General features: G+C 39.2%; 1 protein-coding gene across 2 annotated transcripts in view; it reads left to right on the forward strand.

The window, feature by feature from the left end:
- LOC139037415 (uncharacterized) overlaps nt 1-18,274 on the forward strand; it is a 53,169-nt gene extending 34,895 nt beyond the window's left edge. The window contains exons 2-3 of one of the 2 annotated variants that reach the window (XR_011490200.1): nt 7,029-7,189; nt 9,847-10,926. Coding sequence is in view for 1 of the 2 variants with exons in the window: in XM_070473825.1 (XP_070329926.1) it covers nt 7,029-7,189; nt 10,950-11,068 (280 nt within the window). In the remaining variant the exon portion in view is untranslated. Of the gene's footprint in view, nt 1-7,028; nt 7,190-9,846; nt 10,927-10,949 lie in introns of those variants that run through there. The other variant, XM_070473825.1, reaches the window with a different exon arrangement.
- Nucleotides 18,275-20,484: the final 2,210 nt, after the last annotated feature.

Below are 20,484 nucleotides of genomic sequence, written 5' to 3' on the forward strand. Positions count from 1 at the left end.
GCATAATCATAGCTTAGATGGCTCTGAGTTCTTCACTGACCAATGTAACTCATATCATCAACACGATCTTTATGATGAAACATTTCTAAGAACAACTTAAATATCATGACAAGGGTGTACAATAATGAGTCTGCCTGTGAAAATCATTATTTTTTAATGTATCATCATTGTTTCCATATGACTAGAATGTATGGTTAACAGTAAAGAGTTTATAATTCATACTTGAAAACCTTCCAAGAAGATCCTCAGGTAAAGTTTTTGGAAAAATATTTTGTTTTCCAAAGCATCAATTTGCAAATGGCATAATTCTGTACCTGGGCTTCCCTTTTCCTTCCACAGGCTCTAAAAGTACTTTTTGTTTTTAATTTAAAATTCATTAACTTGTGCTTTCCTTACAAAACTATTCTGAATAGCTAGTATACTCCTAATAGTCAATATATAGTCCATCCTATACTTAATAAAAATTCCAAATAAGTACACTTTAAATTTTAATCACTTTGAATCTTTACATAGCTTTCCTGCTCTTTTACAAACTCACGGACACTTTGCAGCTCACAAAGTGTCTTACTTTTCACTTGCAACTAATTCAGCTTCACTCACTCCAACTCAGCTGTTTCTTTAAACTTAAGATCTCCATTGGATGGGTTCCAGTTTCCATGACAAACAGAAGATTCTGGAGATAAAGTGTTTCCTATTTACTTTGCTTCATCCATGTATATGTAAAACATGAAACAATTTATATTTACTTTTAACTGGAACTAATCAGCTCTGAGTATAACACCTCTGCTTTAAATTTATATCTACTGCAGATTAGCTAAGAAAACAATGCATTTGGCTTTCAGTTTTGAGATAGATTAGGTAGATGCAAAATCCTCTAATTCTGGGACCCAAGACACTGCATTTTCTAGTGCTAGAATGAGACTTACTGGGAGCTTACCATGAAGGTACATCACTCTGGCTGTGTGATGCAGTGTAAATTTTATTACACTAGACTAGTCAAAATGCATCCTTTAATTTGCATCCTTAATCCTTTAATAAATCCTCTAATACATCAGAAAACACAGGCATTTCCTCACTTGTGCCATCATTCATTATTCTCCTATTCATCACACAAAACCAGAAAGAAACATTCCAAGAAATTTGATTTTACACTGAACCGTTCTCAGAGAGTCACCTTTAAAATGTGACAGCAACAGCAACAAACAACCTCACTTATAAGGACCAAGTCACTGTGCCTCAAAGCCACCTGCACGCTGAGCAGCTGACTGTACAGAAATCCCCAAATCAAATCAAGCCCAGCGTTTCCTAAGAAGAAGGGGAACCACACGTCACATCAGCTTGCTGCGTTCAAGGTCAGTCCTCAGCTCAGAGAGTCCCCACTCTGCGATACAGCTGGACAATAAAGACACATTACTTCCCTAGGAAGCTGGTCTGGAGCCGTAATGACAAGTGGGCCAAGTGGCCCAGGGATCTTTATTTCTGTCTAATGACTGGTGCATTTAGTTTGCCCGAGACCTCCCGAGTATACACCCCTCCCCAATAAAGCAATCTTACACACACCAAGATTTCCCTACTAAGTGTTTTCATTTCCAGAAGTGAAATGGGCTCAAAAATTTCATAATCATGCTGAAAAACAAGAAAAGTTTGTCTTCCTTCCTATTTACTTCTGGAAAATCTATATTCCAGGGAAGAATATTTTTCTGTCTAAATCTTAAAAAGAGTGTGAGGAGCACTTCCAAATACTAACCGAGGGAGAAATGACTATTCTGTGAGCATGTGTTTAAATGGTCAGGGATTACCTTGCAATGTAAAGTGAAGGATCATTTACCCTGGACTTGAAAACATCTACCACAACTCAGCCGCCCTCTGTATAACCAGGGTTGTTTCATTTCCCAGGTTTCTGTGTATATGTTACTGTTTCAGTTTCATGTGTCAGCAAATGTCTGTTTACCCGGCTTCCTGTTATTAATTATGGGAAGCAGGTTTTCTTGAAGTACATTAGAGGCTCTTTCAAGTCTCCTCCAGACAAGGCAAGATATTGGTGATTCCTTTAATGTTTGTACAAAGCCGGAAATGGAGTTAAAATACATTGTTGCCTTGTATGGCTTACAACTTCTTATCTCTCCCAGAGGGGTGGGGTAAAGACAGAAATAATAATAATTTTTTAAAACAGCAAATCACAGCAGTTTCTATTCCCATCTCTAGACACTGAGATAACAGAATTGGATATGTTCTTCATGACGATTAATTAACAGATCACAGCATGAAGCCTGAACTCTATAAACGCTGACAAAAATGTTTCCAAGATCAACTCAAATTGTAAAGTGCTCAAAGACAGGAAGAGAGGTTCCAGTGTAAAGTTATCTATAAAGAAACAAAAATACTGACCTGATTTCTGGTGTATTACCAAGCTTTTCCTAGAGAAACATCTGGTCGGTCCATCTAGCTCTCTGCCTTTGAAATAGGAGCAAATATACTCGCATGCGTTCAAATCCTAAAGGAGCCAAAACATCTGGAAGTTTTAGAAGAAAAGCAAAATAGTTATGGGGGGAAATCCAGATTAAAAAAATGCAGATGTTTAATTGACCTGTCAGTTACGTTAGGAGGAAAGAAGGGCAGAAATAACCAGAAGCCACTGGTGGAAAATTAAAATCGCTTCATGAGCCAATGCCAAGCTAAAAGCAGTGAAATATGTAACGGAATACGGACAGGGGCTTTCTCAACTGAGATCCGAAAATGTTACCATGTGCGATTTTGTAAATTAGCCATTTCCAAAAAAAAACCTTTTGCATTAAAGCACAATAAAAGTTCTTCAGACTCGCCTCTCTCTCTTTGGTCGTTAATTCGGGCACTTAGGCAGAATTTGGCTTTCATCAGAGACAAACTCTCCCCCCATGCTCCTCGCCCCCTTTCTGAGACCCCCTAATACTGCTGAGTGGCCAGAAATTACAGATGCAAGGGAAGCTGACAAATGACGGCCAGGCCCCTCCCCCCGAGCTTAGACAGTCAAAGCCGCTGCCAGAACATGCCTGAGAGCAGGGAGTGCAGAGACAAAGACACAAAGATTCCATTTTCTCAGTGAAAATAGACTTCATGTGTAAAACACTAGTGAGAAAAATGGAAAGCTGACACATATGTGCAATTTTCGAGAGGCAGGGCTGGATCTTTCAAGAAGATTGAAATTGCATTTGATTGCATCAAAAACCTAACAAATGTTGTTTAACCTAAAAAGTCTTTTCAGTCTGTAAAAAGACATTCAGTGGCAAGATACTTTTTTTTTTTTTTTTTTTTTTAGCACATGGTGCAAAAGGAAAAAGGGTCTTGAGCTCAGTGGAGAGAGGTTGATTTCATCCTACTGCTACATCAAGATTTAACCCTGGTTCAGTTCACAGGGTCTACAGAATAAAGGGGAAAGTTAAAAAAAAAAAAGGAAAAAAATACTGTATTAAATCAAAGGGTTCAGAGAGATAATATTAAATCCTTATGAGTATGTTTTCTATAAAAAGAATCCCCTCCCAGCAGCCCCAGGGTATCATTACTGGAGAGGCAGCAAGTGGTTTATTAGAGATTCAAACCGTGGCATCTGAGCCTTGCCAAGCATGCAAGTTGTAGCCTGTGAGCCTCTGGCCCCCCCAGTCCCTCGGCTCACAGTGAGCGCGGTCTGCCCGGCCTCGCCCGCCCCGCGCCCCGCCGTGCGTAGGTGCAGAGGCTGGGACCAGCAGACAAAGAAAGAGCATCCTCACCTCCTGCGGAAGTTCGTGCTTTTCTTCCTCCCTAAATCCGTTCAGCGCTGAAAAGAGAACTGTGAGAGAAAAAGAGAAATCACAACATGCATTAGGGAATTAATTTAGAACATATCTTCAAGTGATACTCTAAATCTGTTTTAAGTCCCTATAGAGGGCAAGAGAGAGGGAGAGAGAAAGAGAGAAAGTTCAAAGTTCATTATAATCCCCCACCTGCCTTCTTAGATTGTCGGGACTGGTGCATCTTTGTTCCTTTCATTTCATATACCATGCCAACACATGCAGTCGTATATGGAAACTGACCACGGACCACCTTTAGACAGGAGAGAACTCTTTAAGAAGATTTAAATGAACCAGTTGGTAGAATTTTGTTTTACTTAAATTTCATGGGCTTTGACCAAGTGCTCCACTGAAACCTTTAGTAAACATTTCTCTCCCAAATTAAGTCTGTTTTCATCCCCAGCCCAACCTATTCAGTAGTTCTCTGTTCTTCATAAATGGGTTCAATCCTTGTAGAATACTTGGGATGGGCTTAAAATATACTGGAAAGTGTCAGACCATTAATAGCTTAAAATGTAATTAATAGCAGCTGTCTGTCTTAATTTTAAAAATTTGCAATGTATTTTTTTTTAATTGAGAACACCTATTGTCCTCTACCACTCCCTTCCAAATTCTTGCTATTCTTATAGTTCTTTAATTAATAGGAATAGTGGAGAGAAAAGGCAACTAAAAATTAACTGCATAGTGTAATAAAGGATGACTGAGAGGAAAATGAGAGTGTTAGGTAAGTTCTATAACCATTGAATTGTTTCATACAAATGCTTTATTGTAAATTTTATACTTTCTAGCTTTCCTTTCCAATCAAATCAAAATACAGGAAATTTATAAGATGAGTTCAGAACATTGAGGTTTGATTTGTGGCATTAACAATGATCTAACTGCCCCTAGCACCTACTTATTTGCCATGAAAAGGGAATAAGGTGGATGGAGTGCTTATTTGGGAGTTTGGGAGCATAAATTTTTAAAAAAAAATGTTTTTTATTGAAGTAAAGTTGATTTAAAAGATTGTGTTAATTTCCACTGTACAGCAAAGTGACTCGGTTGTACACATATATACACCTTTTATTACATTCTTTTCCATCATGGTTTATCACAGGATACTGAGTATAGTTCCCAGTTCTGTATGGTAGGAACTTGTTGTGTATCCATCCTATATATATAACAGTTTACATCTAATCCCAACCTCCCACTCCACCCTCCCCTAAACCTCCCTCCTTGGTAACCACATATATTCTCTAGGCCTGTGAGTCTGTTTCTGCTTCATAGACAGGCATATTTGTGGCATATTTTAGATTCCACATATGAATGATATTATATAGTATTTGAGTTTTTCTTTCTGACTAATTCACTTTGCAGGATAATCTCTAGGGCCATCCATGTTCCTGCAAATGACATTATTTCATTCTTTTTCATGGCTGAGTAGTATTCCATTGTATGTGTATCATATCTTCATATCCATTCATCTGTCGTTAGACATTTACACTGTTTCCGTGTCTTGGCTATTTTGAATAGTGCTTCAATGAACATAGGGGTACATGTATCTTCTTGAACTAAAGTTTTCTACAGGTGTATGCCTAGGGATAAGATTACTGGATCACATGGCAGCTCTATTTTTAGTTTTTGAAGGAACCTCCATACTGTTCTCCAGAGTGGCTGCACCCACTTACATCCCCACTGGTGTAGGAAGTTTCCCTTTGCTCCACACCTTTAGGCACATAACTTTTTATGCATATTCAGTCACTCTGTGATTTTAGTGAGCCTCTGAGCCCCACTTTGCCAATTTATTATAGGAGGAATTTTGCCAGTCATAGAAAATTGTTTGAGGGCAAACCTACAAATGCCGCATGGACTCCAAAATGCAGACATATGCATGTGCAGGGGGCAGGGGGCGTGTTAAGCTCTAGTCCTGTCTGAAAACTTTATATTTCACATGAAGAACAATTTGGCATCATGAACAGAGACAGGAAGTTCCTTGTACATTTAGTAAAATAAATCAGTCCAAAATCTCAGCTATCACCATACCTCAGAGCGGTTGATGGGTGTGTGCGTGGCCTTTTCAGAGGGTTTCAGCCTTTCGTAATGCTAAAGCTGACACTGTGATTTTGAATTTCTTAAAGCATAGCTGACAGATCTCTTTAGATGAACAGTTTCTCCACTTGTTAGTGGTCTTCCTCCTGTAAGTGGATGTCCACAGCGTAGCTGGGTGAGCCCCCGTGAATCAGAGTGGTCCCCAGCCCGGCCCCTCCCCGCTCCCTGGCTGAAAACAGGAGCTGTGCTAAGCGCCTCCCCCAATGCCACACCCACAGCCTCTGCTGGGGAGACCCCTCGTGGTGGCACGGGGAGACTCGGGGGTGTCCATCACCCCTCATTGTAGCTTCATCCTTCGCCCGTGCCTCTGAACTGTCTCCAGAGCCTCACCCCAGGTGCTTAGGAGCACAGAAGAGAAGTGTGGGAAGGAAACACATTGTTATCTGCACAGAGAACATGGATAGTCTTTTAGAATAAAAGTAACAGAGATACATTATTAAAGAGGGAAGGCATTGTCTAATTGAAAAAGATCAACTCATAAACCCTCAACCCTATCTTTTACAGTATTTTTTAAAACAAGATACCATGGTTCTCTGGTTCTATAGTAAAAAGGTGGTGGGGGGAAAGCACATTAGTTTGTCTTCATTTAGTTTAATTGAAAGGAAGAAACCACATTGCTTAATCACATTCAATATTTCCATTTTTGAAAATTCAACCATTATTGTAGATTAGAGGATGGCAGAGATATAGTGTAGTATTATTTAGATAGATAAATTAGTCTCTTTAGAGAAATTAGATGATAAAAATAAAGCAAATATAATTAATCGGTTTGGGGATGAAATCTAGATTGATTTATCAATTGAGCTAATAGTATTTAATATTTTAAAATCTTTTTACACATGGGAAATACATCTAAAGGAAAACTAATCCTTATAATTAATTAGCTTAGTGGAGGTTGGCAAAACTGTTTTATCTTTTCAGGGGTCTCTGCTTGTTATTTTATGGGGAAGGAGTGGCATGAAGTGTTTTCTGGATTAAATCAGTAACCCTAAGAAAGGAAAAACTTAGGGTATGAAAAGTTGGCAGATCTCTATGGATTGCCAGATTGGAGAACATTTCTGTAAAAAGATAAAAATCAACTTTAGCTATTTGGCTTTCCATGACCTGAGCTTTACATAGTATCTTTGTTCTGTACAGGGATCATGGCAAAATTACCAACAAGTCTATAAAGGAAACTGAAGGCAGTTTGATCTACACCTTCAATGACAGTCCACAAAGGTTGAAGAAATATGTTACGTCTCCAAAGACATATACCTCTAAAGAACATAGTCATGCCCTAAAATTAGGACATGATTCAGGTACGGCGTTTCTTCTTGTTCGGTTGAAATGCTTTGTTCTTTCTATTGTGGATAATTTCTTCTTCCCCCCACCCCAGAGTCCCTCTCTCTTTTCTTCTTCTCATTAACATATGTCCTTTATAATTGATGTTATTTGCTATCCTTTCATCAAATCTGAGCCACATCACTTAGGCAAGCCATCCGGCAGGACACCTAAATACACATTAGGGAGCCTGGGAGTCATAAGAGGCTGTGACGGTCTCATCAGGGCAGTTATAATAAGCATCTTGGTCCCTCTGAAGGCACTGCACTCAAAAGATGGCCTTCATCGTGACTCTTTTTAAATATGAAAGTAAAGCGTGAAGCCCTTTGAAGGTCCCAGCAAACAACACACGTGTGAAAGGAGATCAGTGAGCCTTAGAAAGAAAAAAAAATCTTTATGTAAAATCTCTGAAGAGTCTTAACAGGTTCTAAAGAAAGACCTCCAGGTAAATTGATGGCTTTTAATAAGACACGTGACAGTCTCAATTATGAGAATCTGTTCTGTGTGCTCTCTGCCATTTTATGTTCTCAGCAGGATTTTTTTTTCCTCATCAAGAGTTTCGAGGGATATCTACTGTTGTCTGTGAGTAAAGCATGTTTAAGCGGTCCCCCAAAGCCGTGCTAATTTAAAAAAGAAAAAAAAAACAACAACGTTGTCAAGTGGTCAGACAGACTGGAACTAGAGGATTATAGGTAAGAGGGATAAAATGAAGGGTTGAAAGCTGTAATTTCTATTTCTGTGGTGGCAACTGAATCGGCTGTTGGATGAGGCAGTTTAAAGAGGCAGTCACTTGGCACAGAGTCTGGGAAGGACTTGACTGCACACTCCTGACTCAGTGGTGTAGACTCGCTGCAAGGTCGGGATTGCTTGCGAGGTCCCTGTCTGTCTCTGCTTTCCATTCCCCATTCCCTGAGATTCCCTCCCTGCCTCTGACAATTCCATGTATTATTTTCCTTCCTCACAGTTTTTACCCTTTCTACTTTTTTTTTTTAACACATTAGTTGCTTGGCCTCTGACCACTTCTCCATGTTGGGGCCTCCCAGGCAACAAAGAACAGACTTAAAAATAAAAAAAAGACACTGCATCTCAGAGGCGTCCTCACTTGGCCATGTTCATTTTTGAATATGCTGTGGCCATAGATTTCCAGAAAGAATCCCTCCCCCAGAATGGTTTTCAAGAACATGTATGCACATATGGATGTCAGGCAATCCAACTTGTAGATGGCATGATCTGAAGAATAAATTATAATAGTAACAGGATCACTCATAAAATAGTGAGATATAGGCATCTGTCAAGGTTATATAATAGTCACTGTGATCCTGGGTGTTTCAATTCATGATCTGGCCTTCTATTTATAGTTTCATTGGAATTAATAGAGCCATAGAGTTGGTAGAAATCATAGAAATTTTGTAACACAGCTCTCAGATTGAAACGAAGAAAATGAAGCCCAGAAAGTCATTCTGCTTATGTATAAGTGCCATTGGTTTAATTGTAGTTCTGCATATTTTTAAAAAAAGAAAAATATTTTTCCAAAGACTGGTTAAAAAATGTTTGAGAAGATACATCATCGTGAAAACACATCTGCAATAAAATATCACTATCATTCAATAGGTGATAATATATATTGAAGTTGCCTGGGGATATTAATCACAGAACAAAACATCCTTTAATCATTGTATAAAATATGTAAACCATGTACAAATTACGCACATGAATGAACATTCATTTTGTGTATAAGTACAACACCCTTTTTGACTTTTGTGTATCCCAATTGAGTGTTACTCGTAGTTTCGTAGTTGTGATCAGAACAAAAAGGATCTCCTGGAAGAAAAGAAGGTAAGTTGTTCCAAGGATGTTGGGAATACAGAAGTTCTTTTCCATCACTAACCTTGTGCTCCTAAAAAATCAATAAGAAAAATCCCTACCTTCCACTTCTGAGTATTCTCATAAGAACTGGCAGGAGAGGGAGAAGGGAAGGAATCCACTGCAGATAAACAGCGAGATCCCATTATTCAAGGTGGTTGGTGGTATTCCAGAGAAAATAGCGTTTGCTCTTGAAAACATAGTAGACTTCTTATTTTAAAAAATATTATGCACACCCCAAAATATGTTTGAGAAACAAAGTTTTTGCATTTTTAATTATACCCCTAAACTGGCTTTCTAATTTTTCTAGGATATCAGACAACTCAGAAAAGAAATATTTACTCAGATTAATGTTTGAAACTGTCACATGGAAATGGGTATATCGATGTTACTGCAAATTGGTATTTTTATAAATTAAACAAGTAGAAGATCTGACCTCCAAAAAGCCTGATCCACTGTCTTAAGGTTAAACATGTAAGTCTTATAGATAGATAGATAGAAGCTGTTAACTTTTTAGTTTAAAGTACATTTTGATGAAAATATTTAAAAGACAGCAACCTCCTCCATTAAAAGTGGGCATTGTGATGAAATAGTAAAAATCAGGAGGTTATCAGTTTCTGTAATTAAACTCTGGCTGCTTATTCAGGGCATAAATTTTGGTCTCCAAACTTTGTTGAACATCTAAGTGAAATAACATTTTTAAATTTTTTAAAAAAGATTTAAACAGCAGTTTGGGGATTGACTTCATGTTAAATCTTGATGTGTGTTTCAGGGACTCCAGATTCAGTGAGACAGCATAAAGACCTGAGTTATCTCTATTATTGTCATAATTTACATGCGTGGGTGCGGAGTTGCTTCAGTCGAGTCCGACTGTGTGACCCTATGGATGGCAGTCTGCCAAGCTCCACTGTCCATGGAATTTTTCAAGCAAGAACACTGGAGTATGGAAATGGAATGCCATTTTACTCCTCCAGGGCATCTTCCCGACCCAGAGATCGAACCCACATCTCTTACATCTAACCTGCATTGGCTGGCAGGTTCTTTACCTCTAGTGACACCCGGGAAGCCCTGTACTTTATATAACAGAGAGCAGGGAAATGTAACAGAATGTGGATTTAAGGAAAAGAGTGAGAGGAATCAGCACACGCAAGGATGTGCGTGGTTACCTTTCCTGCGTGCCATCCTGTGTACCATTCTGTAGCAATGGGCTTTGGTATTTCCTTTCTTAATGCTATGAAGAAGGAGTTCATGGCTAACATCGGAGTTTGCAGGTGGGTGGGAACTGTGCTTTTCATAGAGATTTCCAGGATCGAACGTTGCAGAGTTAATTAGGCTTTACCTCAGATTGCCTCTCCTACAATCCTCGGGAACGGTTCGGTGCAGCTCTGAGTCACCTGCCTACTTTCTAGAGACAGTGTCCAAGGATGTAGCTCCATGAAAATTCTAACCAGATCACACAGAAATGCAGTGCTCCCAATCTGGGCTTTGTACGCGCAGATAAATTATACATGCATAGTAACATCTGCCCACTGTTAAAATTTCAAGTCGCACAAGTCTACTAAATTTTGAATGGCATCTCTAGCCACAGAAGCCTAGAAACATCCTTTGGCTAACAAAGGGAAAAGTCATCACATGTCTTTGGGAAAACATTTTCAGAACCGTTGTAGGAATTGCTGAGAGGACCATCGAAAGGTGTTTGCTAATGGAAAATATGTTTCGTTTAGCAACTGGGCTATGCGTTAATATTTTATCAACCTGATTGATAGAGTTCAATCATAAGGAAAATTGAGAAAAAGATGAAATGTAAAAAGAATCTTGTTAGGAGCAATAAACTTATAGATAGTGAAGTAAATGGTGGTTTTTTTTTTCTTCAAGATGAAGTCTTCTTTCAAGTAAATAACATGGTTTTGGAAAGAAGAAGTGGACTAACAGAGCTGAACATTCACACACGGCAACATGCCAGGAATTCAAAATGCCAGTGCAAAAAAATGTGAGCTCCTAAAAGGGGATTCAGTGCTGCTCTGTAATAATTAGCTGTACTTTCTCCGCCGAGAAGGAAAGCTCTCCTCAGGGCTTGAGGATTGGTGTGGAATTGGAGATTTTGAGTATAAGAAAGGGTTCCAGGGTTGTACAGCTGTGGTGAAAGACTGGCTTCCCAAGTGGGTAACATGGAAATTATCGTTGTTGTTCAGTTGCTCAGTCGTGTCTGACCCTTTGCCACCCCATGGACTGCAGCACACCAGGCCTCCCTGTCCTTCACTGTCTCCCAGAGTTCACTCAAACTCATGTCCATTGACTCGCTGATGCCACCCAACCGTCTCATCCTCTGCTGCCCCCTTCTGCCTTCAATCTTTCCCAGCATCAGGGTCTTGGCCAATGAGTCAGCTCTTTGCATCAAGTGGCCAAAGTATTGGAGCTTCAGCTTCAGCATCAGTCTTTCCAATGAATATCCAGGGTTGATTTATTTTCGAATTGACTGGTTTGATCTCCTTGCAGTCTAAGGGACTCTTAAGAGTCTTCTCAAGCACCACAATTCAAAATTATAGTGACTATCACTAACTCAGTGTGATGAAATATGACTTCATTTTTCTCTCGGCCAAAACTTCTCAACACAAGTGCTATTGATACTTTGCACCAGATAATTATGTGTGTGGGAGATTTCCTATGCATTGCAGGGCTTCTGTCAGCATCCTTGGCCTCTGTTCACCAGATGGGGTAGCTCCCTCCCCACCACATGGGTATCTGCAGACAGGGTCGCTGGTGGAGTACCACTTGTCTAAACATGTTTCATTTCTTCTCCTATCTCACTGCAAAGTGAGTTAGGTTGGCTCTTCACAATACTGTTGTAGAAACTCTGCATAAAGAACTGGTATGTATCAAGTGAAGAAGAGCTCTGTAATGCAAGTGTTTCTGTAGCACACAAAATCTAGGAATCTCAAAAAGTTTTTTTTTAAAAAGGAATCTAAGAGCCCAGAGTGACAAAGTTTATTTCTGTATGTGCATGTTTTTAATGACAATGAAGGTGCTCCCTGGTAATAAATAACCTGCAAACAAGGTGGGGGGTGGTGTGGATATGAGATAATTATCAACACGAGGGGATTCTGAAAAGTAACAAAACACTTTTATAGCAAATATGTTGAAATGTAAAAGAAATGGCCATTTCTTTTACTTGCATACTGTGTGACTGTTGCTTGCTGTTTAGTGACAGAAGAAGCATTTTGATTACCACAGATGTCCTAGGTCAAAGTTTCTCAGAATTTCATTGCATCGGATGAGTTGAAAGGCTTGTTGAAATAAAAATTGCTGGGCTTTATGCCCGGTTTCTGGTTAGTCAGCAGGGCCTGAGAACCTGCCTTTCTCACAAGTTGTCAGGTGAGCTAGGACCAGAGACATCCCCTGCCCTGGAGGTGGATTCAGCCTCAGATGGAGCTTCTCAGTCTGACTTGGTAAATTTTATTGGAAATGGCAAAGGCTATAAATATAAAGACATAAAGGAGTTGTATAAATTTGGGTTTACTCATTGTCAACAGTGGAGAAGGCAATGGCACCCCACTCCGGTACTCTTGCCTGGAAAATCCCATGGATGGAGGAGCCTGGTAGGTCGCAGTCTGTGGGGTCGCTAACAGTCGGACACGACTGAGCGACTTCACTTTCACACATTGGAGAAGGAAATGGCAACCCACTGCCGTGTTCTTGCCTGGAGAATCCCAGGGACGGCGGAGCCTGGTGGGCTGCCGTCTATGGGGTCGCACAGAGTCGGACACGACTGAAGCGACTTAGCAGCTTTGGAAATAGACCAGATCATCTTTGTCACTGGAAAGAATGACTTATGAGAGCAAACATTTTTAATAAGAGTCTTCATGTACCACTGAAAGACAGGAAACCTTAAAAACAAAACATTTGCCCTACTCTCAAACAGGGATTTAAATTAACTAAAAACTTTTTTTAAATGACTACCACAATGTAAAAGTTTATTTTCCTACACCAGAAAACACTTAGGTGTCAGCATTTTGTTCATATTTTTCCTTAATTATTGCTTTTCCACTTGTCAGAAAAGAATTTATCATTGACCCCCTCAAAGTCTTCCCCCTCGCAATGTACTCATTATCTCTTGTTCTTATATGCTTTGTACCTTAAATGCACTGTACTTGGTAAGATCTTATGACTTTTAGGATGTTATTAAGCTCCAGGAAATATAATATTTTGAATAAATTATTCAGGATTCAAAAAATATTTTCAAGGTTCTCCTGGAATCATGCCATCAACTGTGCCTTAGTCAGAAGCAATAGGGCAGGTTCAACAAGACAGGCTTAGAGTCTTGTCTGAACTCCAGAATTCTACAGGGTGGGAAGGCCTGGCTTAAGAATTTCAAACGTGATTTGACTGCTCTTGGCTCAGTGTAAGCCAGTAGTAATATGCTATTGCCCATAGAAGCCACAAACACCTGGGTGTTTTAGTAGGACAGAGTGTTTGATGTGAGGGGTAATGGGAAGGACTTCATCTTCATGGCTGGTAAAATGAATCCAGAATCAAGCACTCTGCAGACCCCATCCTTGACGCTGCCATGTTCGTAGGCGAACCAAAGCACCGACTGTCCTGTTCACTTACAAACATTTACAAAGGTTCTGTGGGACCTCCCTGGCAGACCCGTGTTGACTTTGCCTCCAATGCAGGGACCGTGGATTCGCTCCTAAGACCCCACATGCCTGGCAGCCAAAAAAACAAAACATAGAACAGAAGCAATATTGAACAAATTCAATAAAGACTATAAAAATAGTCCACGAGTCAAAAAAGAAATTAAAACATTTTCTACATTCAGCATATAAGTAATTGAGATCCTTAGAAAGAAAAGGCAAGAAGTTGTTAAATTGACTTTTTAATTAATTTTAATAATCTGGGAACAAATACAGACTGCTTTTGCCAGTGGAATATGCCGAAAGGAGGTAGTTTAAAATTCGCAGATAGAAATATGGCATCTTAATTCTAGCTTTGAAATAAAAGTTTATGTTGAGATTGACATATATCCAGTACAATATGTAAAACAGATGACTAATAAGGACCTACTGAATAGCACAGGGAACTCTACTCAATACTATGCAAGGGGCTGTATGGGAAAAGAATCTAAAAAATATGCATATATATATATATATATATATATATATATATGTATTTATGACAGATTCACTTTACTGTATGCCTGAAACTAACACAACATTGTATAGCAACCATACTCCAACAAATATTTTTCTAAAGTCTGTAGAGCTTTGGATAATTTATGGTCTATTGATAACACAGCAGGAGACACTGAGAAAGAGATTATTCTTGGATGAACACTGGAAAATCACCACCCATTTCCCCCTATTCAGTCACTAACGACCAAAGATAGCCCTCAATGGAGTTGTTGATTAATTAGTCTTTGTCCAAACATTTTGTTTTTCTTAATGCAATGGGCAAGCCATAGTTCCAGAACACTTATATTAAATTTAGACCGTGTTATTTGGTTTTGGTCTTATGAGACCTCCTTCCACTGACAAGGCCTGGTAGCCTATAGCTTCGGGGGGTCCCTCTCCTTGTCTCTTTGCGGGGCTCTCTCTCTCCGGCTCCCACACATTCGCTCATCCTGACCCATCGTTTTGCACAGCAGCAACAGTACAAGCCTCCACACTTGAACGCCGAGGCCTCCCGTTCCCGCTGTGTGCCTCTGAAGCACTGACATTAACGCCGTGGCCGTGGTTTTCAGTGGGGATGGTAATCTGTGATAACAAAAGTGTATCCCTTCCTTCCTGCAATTACGTCACTATCCATACGGCCTTGACGTCTGGAGACCCACTGCTAACGGAGCAGCTGGCATTCCTGGCCTACAGCAGGAAGTTAACACGCATTCCAAAGAGCCCTCATTGTTTTGAGATTTTTCTGGGAGCTCAAGAAGCTGGGATCTTGGGGGGCACACTCTTTTGTACCAACCTCACTTTGGAACCGCACACAGAAGGGTAACTTGTCGCAACCTGAACCACTTACAGGTTTCAGATGTCGTCTTCCTCTTCGTGGCCATCACTACGCACGGTGAGCCAGGGCCAAATGCAGCATGCGGCGTGCAGAGTGCTTTCTCAGAGGCCAATGGAGGCCCTGTTCACACAATACTCACCGTGGTCTGTTTATTGGAGGGCCTCACTCTGCCGCCATTTTCTCAAGTCATACTCAAATCGTTGGAAGAAAATGAATTAACGTGAGCCCCGGCCTCGAGTCTCCAGCGCTGTGGCAATCACACAGCGCTCTGGATAGCCTCACACAATGTCCGCATTAACAGAGACTTTTCAGAGCCTCATCGATTTGCTGGGGATCTCCAAGGGAAGTGCAAAATTATTCAGAGCTGGGCAGGCTCGGCTGTATTTTGGCTTCATGAAATGTCTGGAATGAAGTGTTGAACTGATAAAATCTATATACTGTTCATCAGAATGCTTTCATCTTTTAAAAAGAATCGAAGAGAATAACTACTGGATGGATTTACTGTGGATTTATCGTTGAAATGGCCACAAATAATTATTACCTTCATTGTAAGAGCATTAGTGCTTTTTATTCAGCAAGTTGAAAATGAAATGGATTTTAGTAACACCCTACAATTACCTCATTAATCAAAATTATTACCAGGGATCTCCTTGAAACTGAACTGGTTTGCTGCAGACCTGATTGAAGACTGCTCTGATTCAGAGCAGACCTCTGCAAAAATAGGATGACAGATGATTTGCATTTAGTTTACACATTTTATAATTTTTTTCTCTTTCTTACATTTCCTCCAAAATGTAGCAGTATTTCCCACTGAAATTGGGAAATATTGGCCTCCATCTCCAACTTAATTTAGTATTTCTCTTTGTTTAGTTATTTCTTGTGGAATGTTATACTCAATGATGAAATTAATCCTCTCTCTCTCTCTCATAATTTAAGGGTTGATTCTAAATAATTATTTATTATTCATAAATAATTATTTATGAACTGTAATCTCTGATTCCTCTTCTGGTTAGAAATGATTTAGCACTGTGTTTGCTGTATTTTCCCTCTGCTCTTGATCCTACACATGCTTAAGCACTTTGTCCATTTTATCCAGCTCTTCCTGTGATGATCAGAAGATCTGTGCCTCTCCTAGGATTTCAATATTCCAATGTAGAGTGAGTGTTTAAATAACCATAAAAACAATATTTGTTTGCATAGTAAATGACTTGTTTACCTTTACAACTTTAGAAAATCTTGCTCTGCAGTCTGCCTGAGGCTAATACTTGTAACCATTAACAATTATGGTTTCTAGAAAGATGTTGATATGAATATTAAAAAAAAAAAATTTAGAATCAGATGCAAAATATCCAATGTATCCTCTAGGATTGTTTTTTGTCGCCATCCGTGCCACTTGCCTTTCTTACTATCTTCACTAGAATTCACTTTTCATCAGCAGACACTGAGTAATAGGACATTCTGTATCAATTTTGTGTTGTTCCTGCACCTTCACAGATAGATGAATTTTGTTCAGAATCAATAAAACCAAGATTATTTTTATTGATGGCATTCTCACGTGGCGTTTATGTTATGCAGAGATTGAGGTGAAATGCCAGCAATGCACTTTTCATGGACAGGGAGCCCGTGTGCACAGAAGAGGTTTGGGCAGCATTCAGCAAGTGGGGACTTCATCCCTCGGTCCAGGTCTGATGGGGGAGGCGCACAGAAGGATGTGTGCGCTTGGCCCAGGGGAGGCTCACACTCCTGAGTCTGCTCGTAACATGCCATGGCGGGTAGCAGTACACGCTAGGGAAGACTTCTCCGTGGAGACCTCTCCACTAGCCCCGTGTTTGGGCAGGCAGCAAAAGACACCCCCTCCCCGTTTCTGTTGAAGTCGAACCACTCTCTCAAACACTGAGAAGAACAGCTTTTAAGGAGTTCAGTTACAGGTCTGGATTTTGATTTTGTTTGCTTGTTGATTGGATGTTTTGCAAAATGCCCACTGTATTAGAGTTGTTTTACTCTGAACAGAATTTGTGCCAGTGTCGATTAAGCTTTTTAACATTTTTCGTACACTTTTTAAATAACTTTTAATTTCCCAAAGACTTATTCATTAGAAAATGGACTTTAGAATTTACTTATGCCATGATATAATAGTATGTATCAAGGCAGAAAAAAAAATCAAAGAAACACTGTTTATGCAGAAGATATTTTGCCTTCAAGCTTTCCAAACCTGACTTTGGTAGTTTATTATCAATATTGTCCCACCTCACAGCGTACATATGACAGGATAAAAAATGTTATTTTTGGCCATTAAACATACTTCTTTCAATAATTCCCAGAATTTCACCTAGAAGAGAAACTTGAACTAATTCTTTCTTAAGTATAATGGGAATAGAAAGAGATAGATACAAATTGGGTTTGTAATATCAGATTCAATCTTGCAAAATACTGGATTTTCAACTAAGTATATGTATTTTTAAAAAGATTATTCCACATTTTTTAATATACAAGAGTCAAAATATAAATGCTTAAGACTACATTTCACTAGATTCTGGGAAGTATCATCGATGTACCATTGTCCCAAAACAATATAGGTTTTTGATATAATTGGAAACAGGTCTTACACAATGAACCATCAGGACTAGGTGAAAATCACAGTGATTTAAATCCTTTTGCATGGTTTTCCAAAGAATAAAGCATAATTAATCTATTATGAAAATTTTTCCACACCATATATTCCCCTTAAAATGTAGTATATACAGTTACAATTTAAAGCCAAAAAAAATTTTAACATTTCACAGGATTTTAAATAATTTAGAGACTTGCTCAGGAAAGAATTCGCCATGCTTTGCAAATGTTCAGAGCATAGATTTTGTTACAGATTATTAGCTGCTAACATTGCTCACAAAGGTCAGATGTGCGTGTTTATGTGCATCTGAGTCTAATAAACAAAATGTGTCCTTTTTCTTTAAGAAGAAAAGTGTGTAAAAGAAGAAAATTACTGGGTTCTTAGTTCCGCAGACACAAATGCTACTGAACTGCCCTGTGAAGACATTTGAGGTCAGGCTTTTGTCACTTTAAACCCAGATGAGGGTATTCTGGGCACATTGTTGTGAGTAGTACATAATCATACAGTAACCTAAAATAACAATGGAAGAAGACTAAGCTCTGCTGATCAAATACACTTCATTTTTTATGTGGCGTTAACAAAATGACTTAGATGGAAAGCGAAATCTGTCTTAGCTTAAGACAGAAACACAAAGACATTTCCCTTCTGGACAACAGACTTTGGCACTGCAAGATCAAAGGAACAATTTTATCTGCATTGTGACTGCAGACCAAAAAATTTTACAGTATTCCTGTCTCCATGCTAGAGCTTATGTGTCTTTAATGGCATTTAAATTATAGCCCTTCTGTAGCCATGCAGTCAAAACACCACGTCATCTGATGAGACACCATATTATAATCTGTCAGTATGTCTTATTTAAAAACCCTTCCATACTGTACTTGTCCTCATTTTTCTCCTTTACTGGAAAAGTTGAGCAAATTGTCTTTTAAACTGGGTTTATGCGTTGACCTAATCAAGCAGGACAAGAAGCATACTTTGGTTTACATTATTATATTTAATTAATTTATCTAATTTTTTCTTCCTTTTTATCTGCAATATCCCTCTCCCCATTTTTGTTTTTAGGATTACCACCTTTCTTGTGTAGAATATACTATAGATGTTTATTAAATGAAAATCAAGAATGTGAGTTCATAGCTATTTTTTTTTTCTCAAAGCAACATGTTTTGTGTCAGTTCAAACTGATATATAAGAGAGTGACTATCACATATAATAGTGGACAGAGGGTTTCCCTGGTGGCTCAATAAAGAATCTGCCTGCAATGCAGGAGGCCTGGGCTTGATCCCTGGGTCAGTAAGATGCCCCTAGAGAATGGAATTGCAGCCCACTTCAGTATTCTTGCCTGGAGAATTTCATGGGCAGAGGAGCCTGGTGGGCTACAGTCCATGGGGTGGCAAAGAGTCGGACACGGCAGAGCAACTAACACACATCACATGTAACTGAAAGGGGCCGTGGTCTGAATTCTTTTGTAACACACAGTCTAGATAGTGCGTTTCAAATGTCACCGGAGAGACAAGCTTTAATTTGAATGTGTACTTTAATAGAATGTTTATGTAATGACAACAATAAAATCAGCACTTAGAATATTCCTGCAGATATAAAAATGAGATGTTACATTTTTACAGAAGTGTAGGTATAAGCAGGGACATGTCAGCCTCTCTGACTTTGAGTTGTTATTTCCTCGGCAGTTATGTATGCTGTGGCCGTAAATGTCCTCGTACATGCCTTTTGGCACACATGGGCAAGCAAAGCTCTAAGGTATGTGCTAGAACAGGAGTTTCTGAGTCTTGTGCGTGGATTGAGGATGTGTATGTGAAAAGTAAAACCTAAAGCCCTTATATAAAGAATGTTATTTTGGGCTAGATAGTGCTTTCTTTAAAAGACCCAAAAGCCCAAAAGTCTCTGATGCTTGCAGTATTTGCACAAGGAGTATTTGTAGCTATGCATCAGTTCCATTGACAAGTAACTATTTGGGTGGTTCTGTGAAATTCCTTTTTTGCTGGAACAATCAATTAATCATTTTATCCAAATCCATTAGCTAGAAGAGGAAGCAAAGCCAGAAACCCTTTTGGTTATCTAAATGTGGATTAAATGTATTTATTTGAAATTTAGGAAAGAAGGATTGAAATTAAAGGACTCATCCAAGGCAAAGAGGACCTATTTTCCTCCTCTTCCATGACCTGTTCAAGCCATTCAAATTATTTTTTGGAGATATTGAATGTACACACCAAAAACTGAAGATTGCAATTACAGTTTTAGATATAAGGAGGCAGAAAAGCATGCAGGAAATTATTAGATAGCAAGATGTTTTATGGTGTAAAATGCACATAAATGAAATTAAGCATTTTTTAGTGTATAGTTCAGTGGCTTCAAATACATTCACATTGTTATGCAATTATCCCCACCTTCCGTCTTCAGAAAACTTCTTCATCTTCCTAAACTGAAACTCTATACTCAGTAAACAAAAGCTCCCACTCTCCCTCCCATCCCCCATCCCAGTGGCTGGCAACCACCCTTCTACTTTCTGTCTCTGTAAATTTCCCAGGTGGCTCAGTGATAAAGAATCCGCCTGCCAATGCAGGAGACCTAAGAGACACAGGTTTGATCCCTGGGTCAGGAAGATCCCTTGGAGAAGGAAATGGCAACCAACTCAAAGATTCTTGCCTGGAGAATCCCATGGACAGAGGAGCCTGGTGGGCCACAGTCCATGGGGTTGCAAAGAGTCAGACAAAACTGAAGGTACTTAGCATGCACACAGTCAGGCACTTAGGTAGAATTGCAGTATTTGTCCTTTTG

Source organism: Odocoileus virginianus, chromosome 11, assembly GCF_023699985.2.
Source record: "Odocoileus virginianus isolate 20LAN1187 ecotype Illinois chromosome 11, Ovbor_1.2, whole genome shotgun sequence".
In the NCBI taxonomy this organism is placed as follows: domain Eukaryota; kingdom Metazoa; phylum Chordata; class Mammalia; order Artiodactyla; family Cervidae; genus Odocoileus; species Odocoileus virginianus.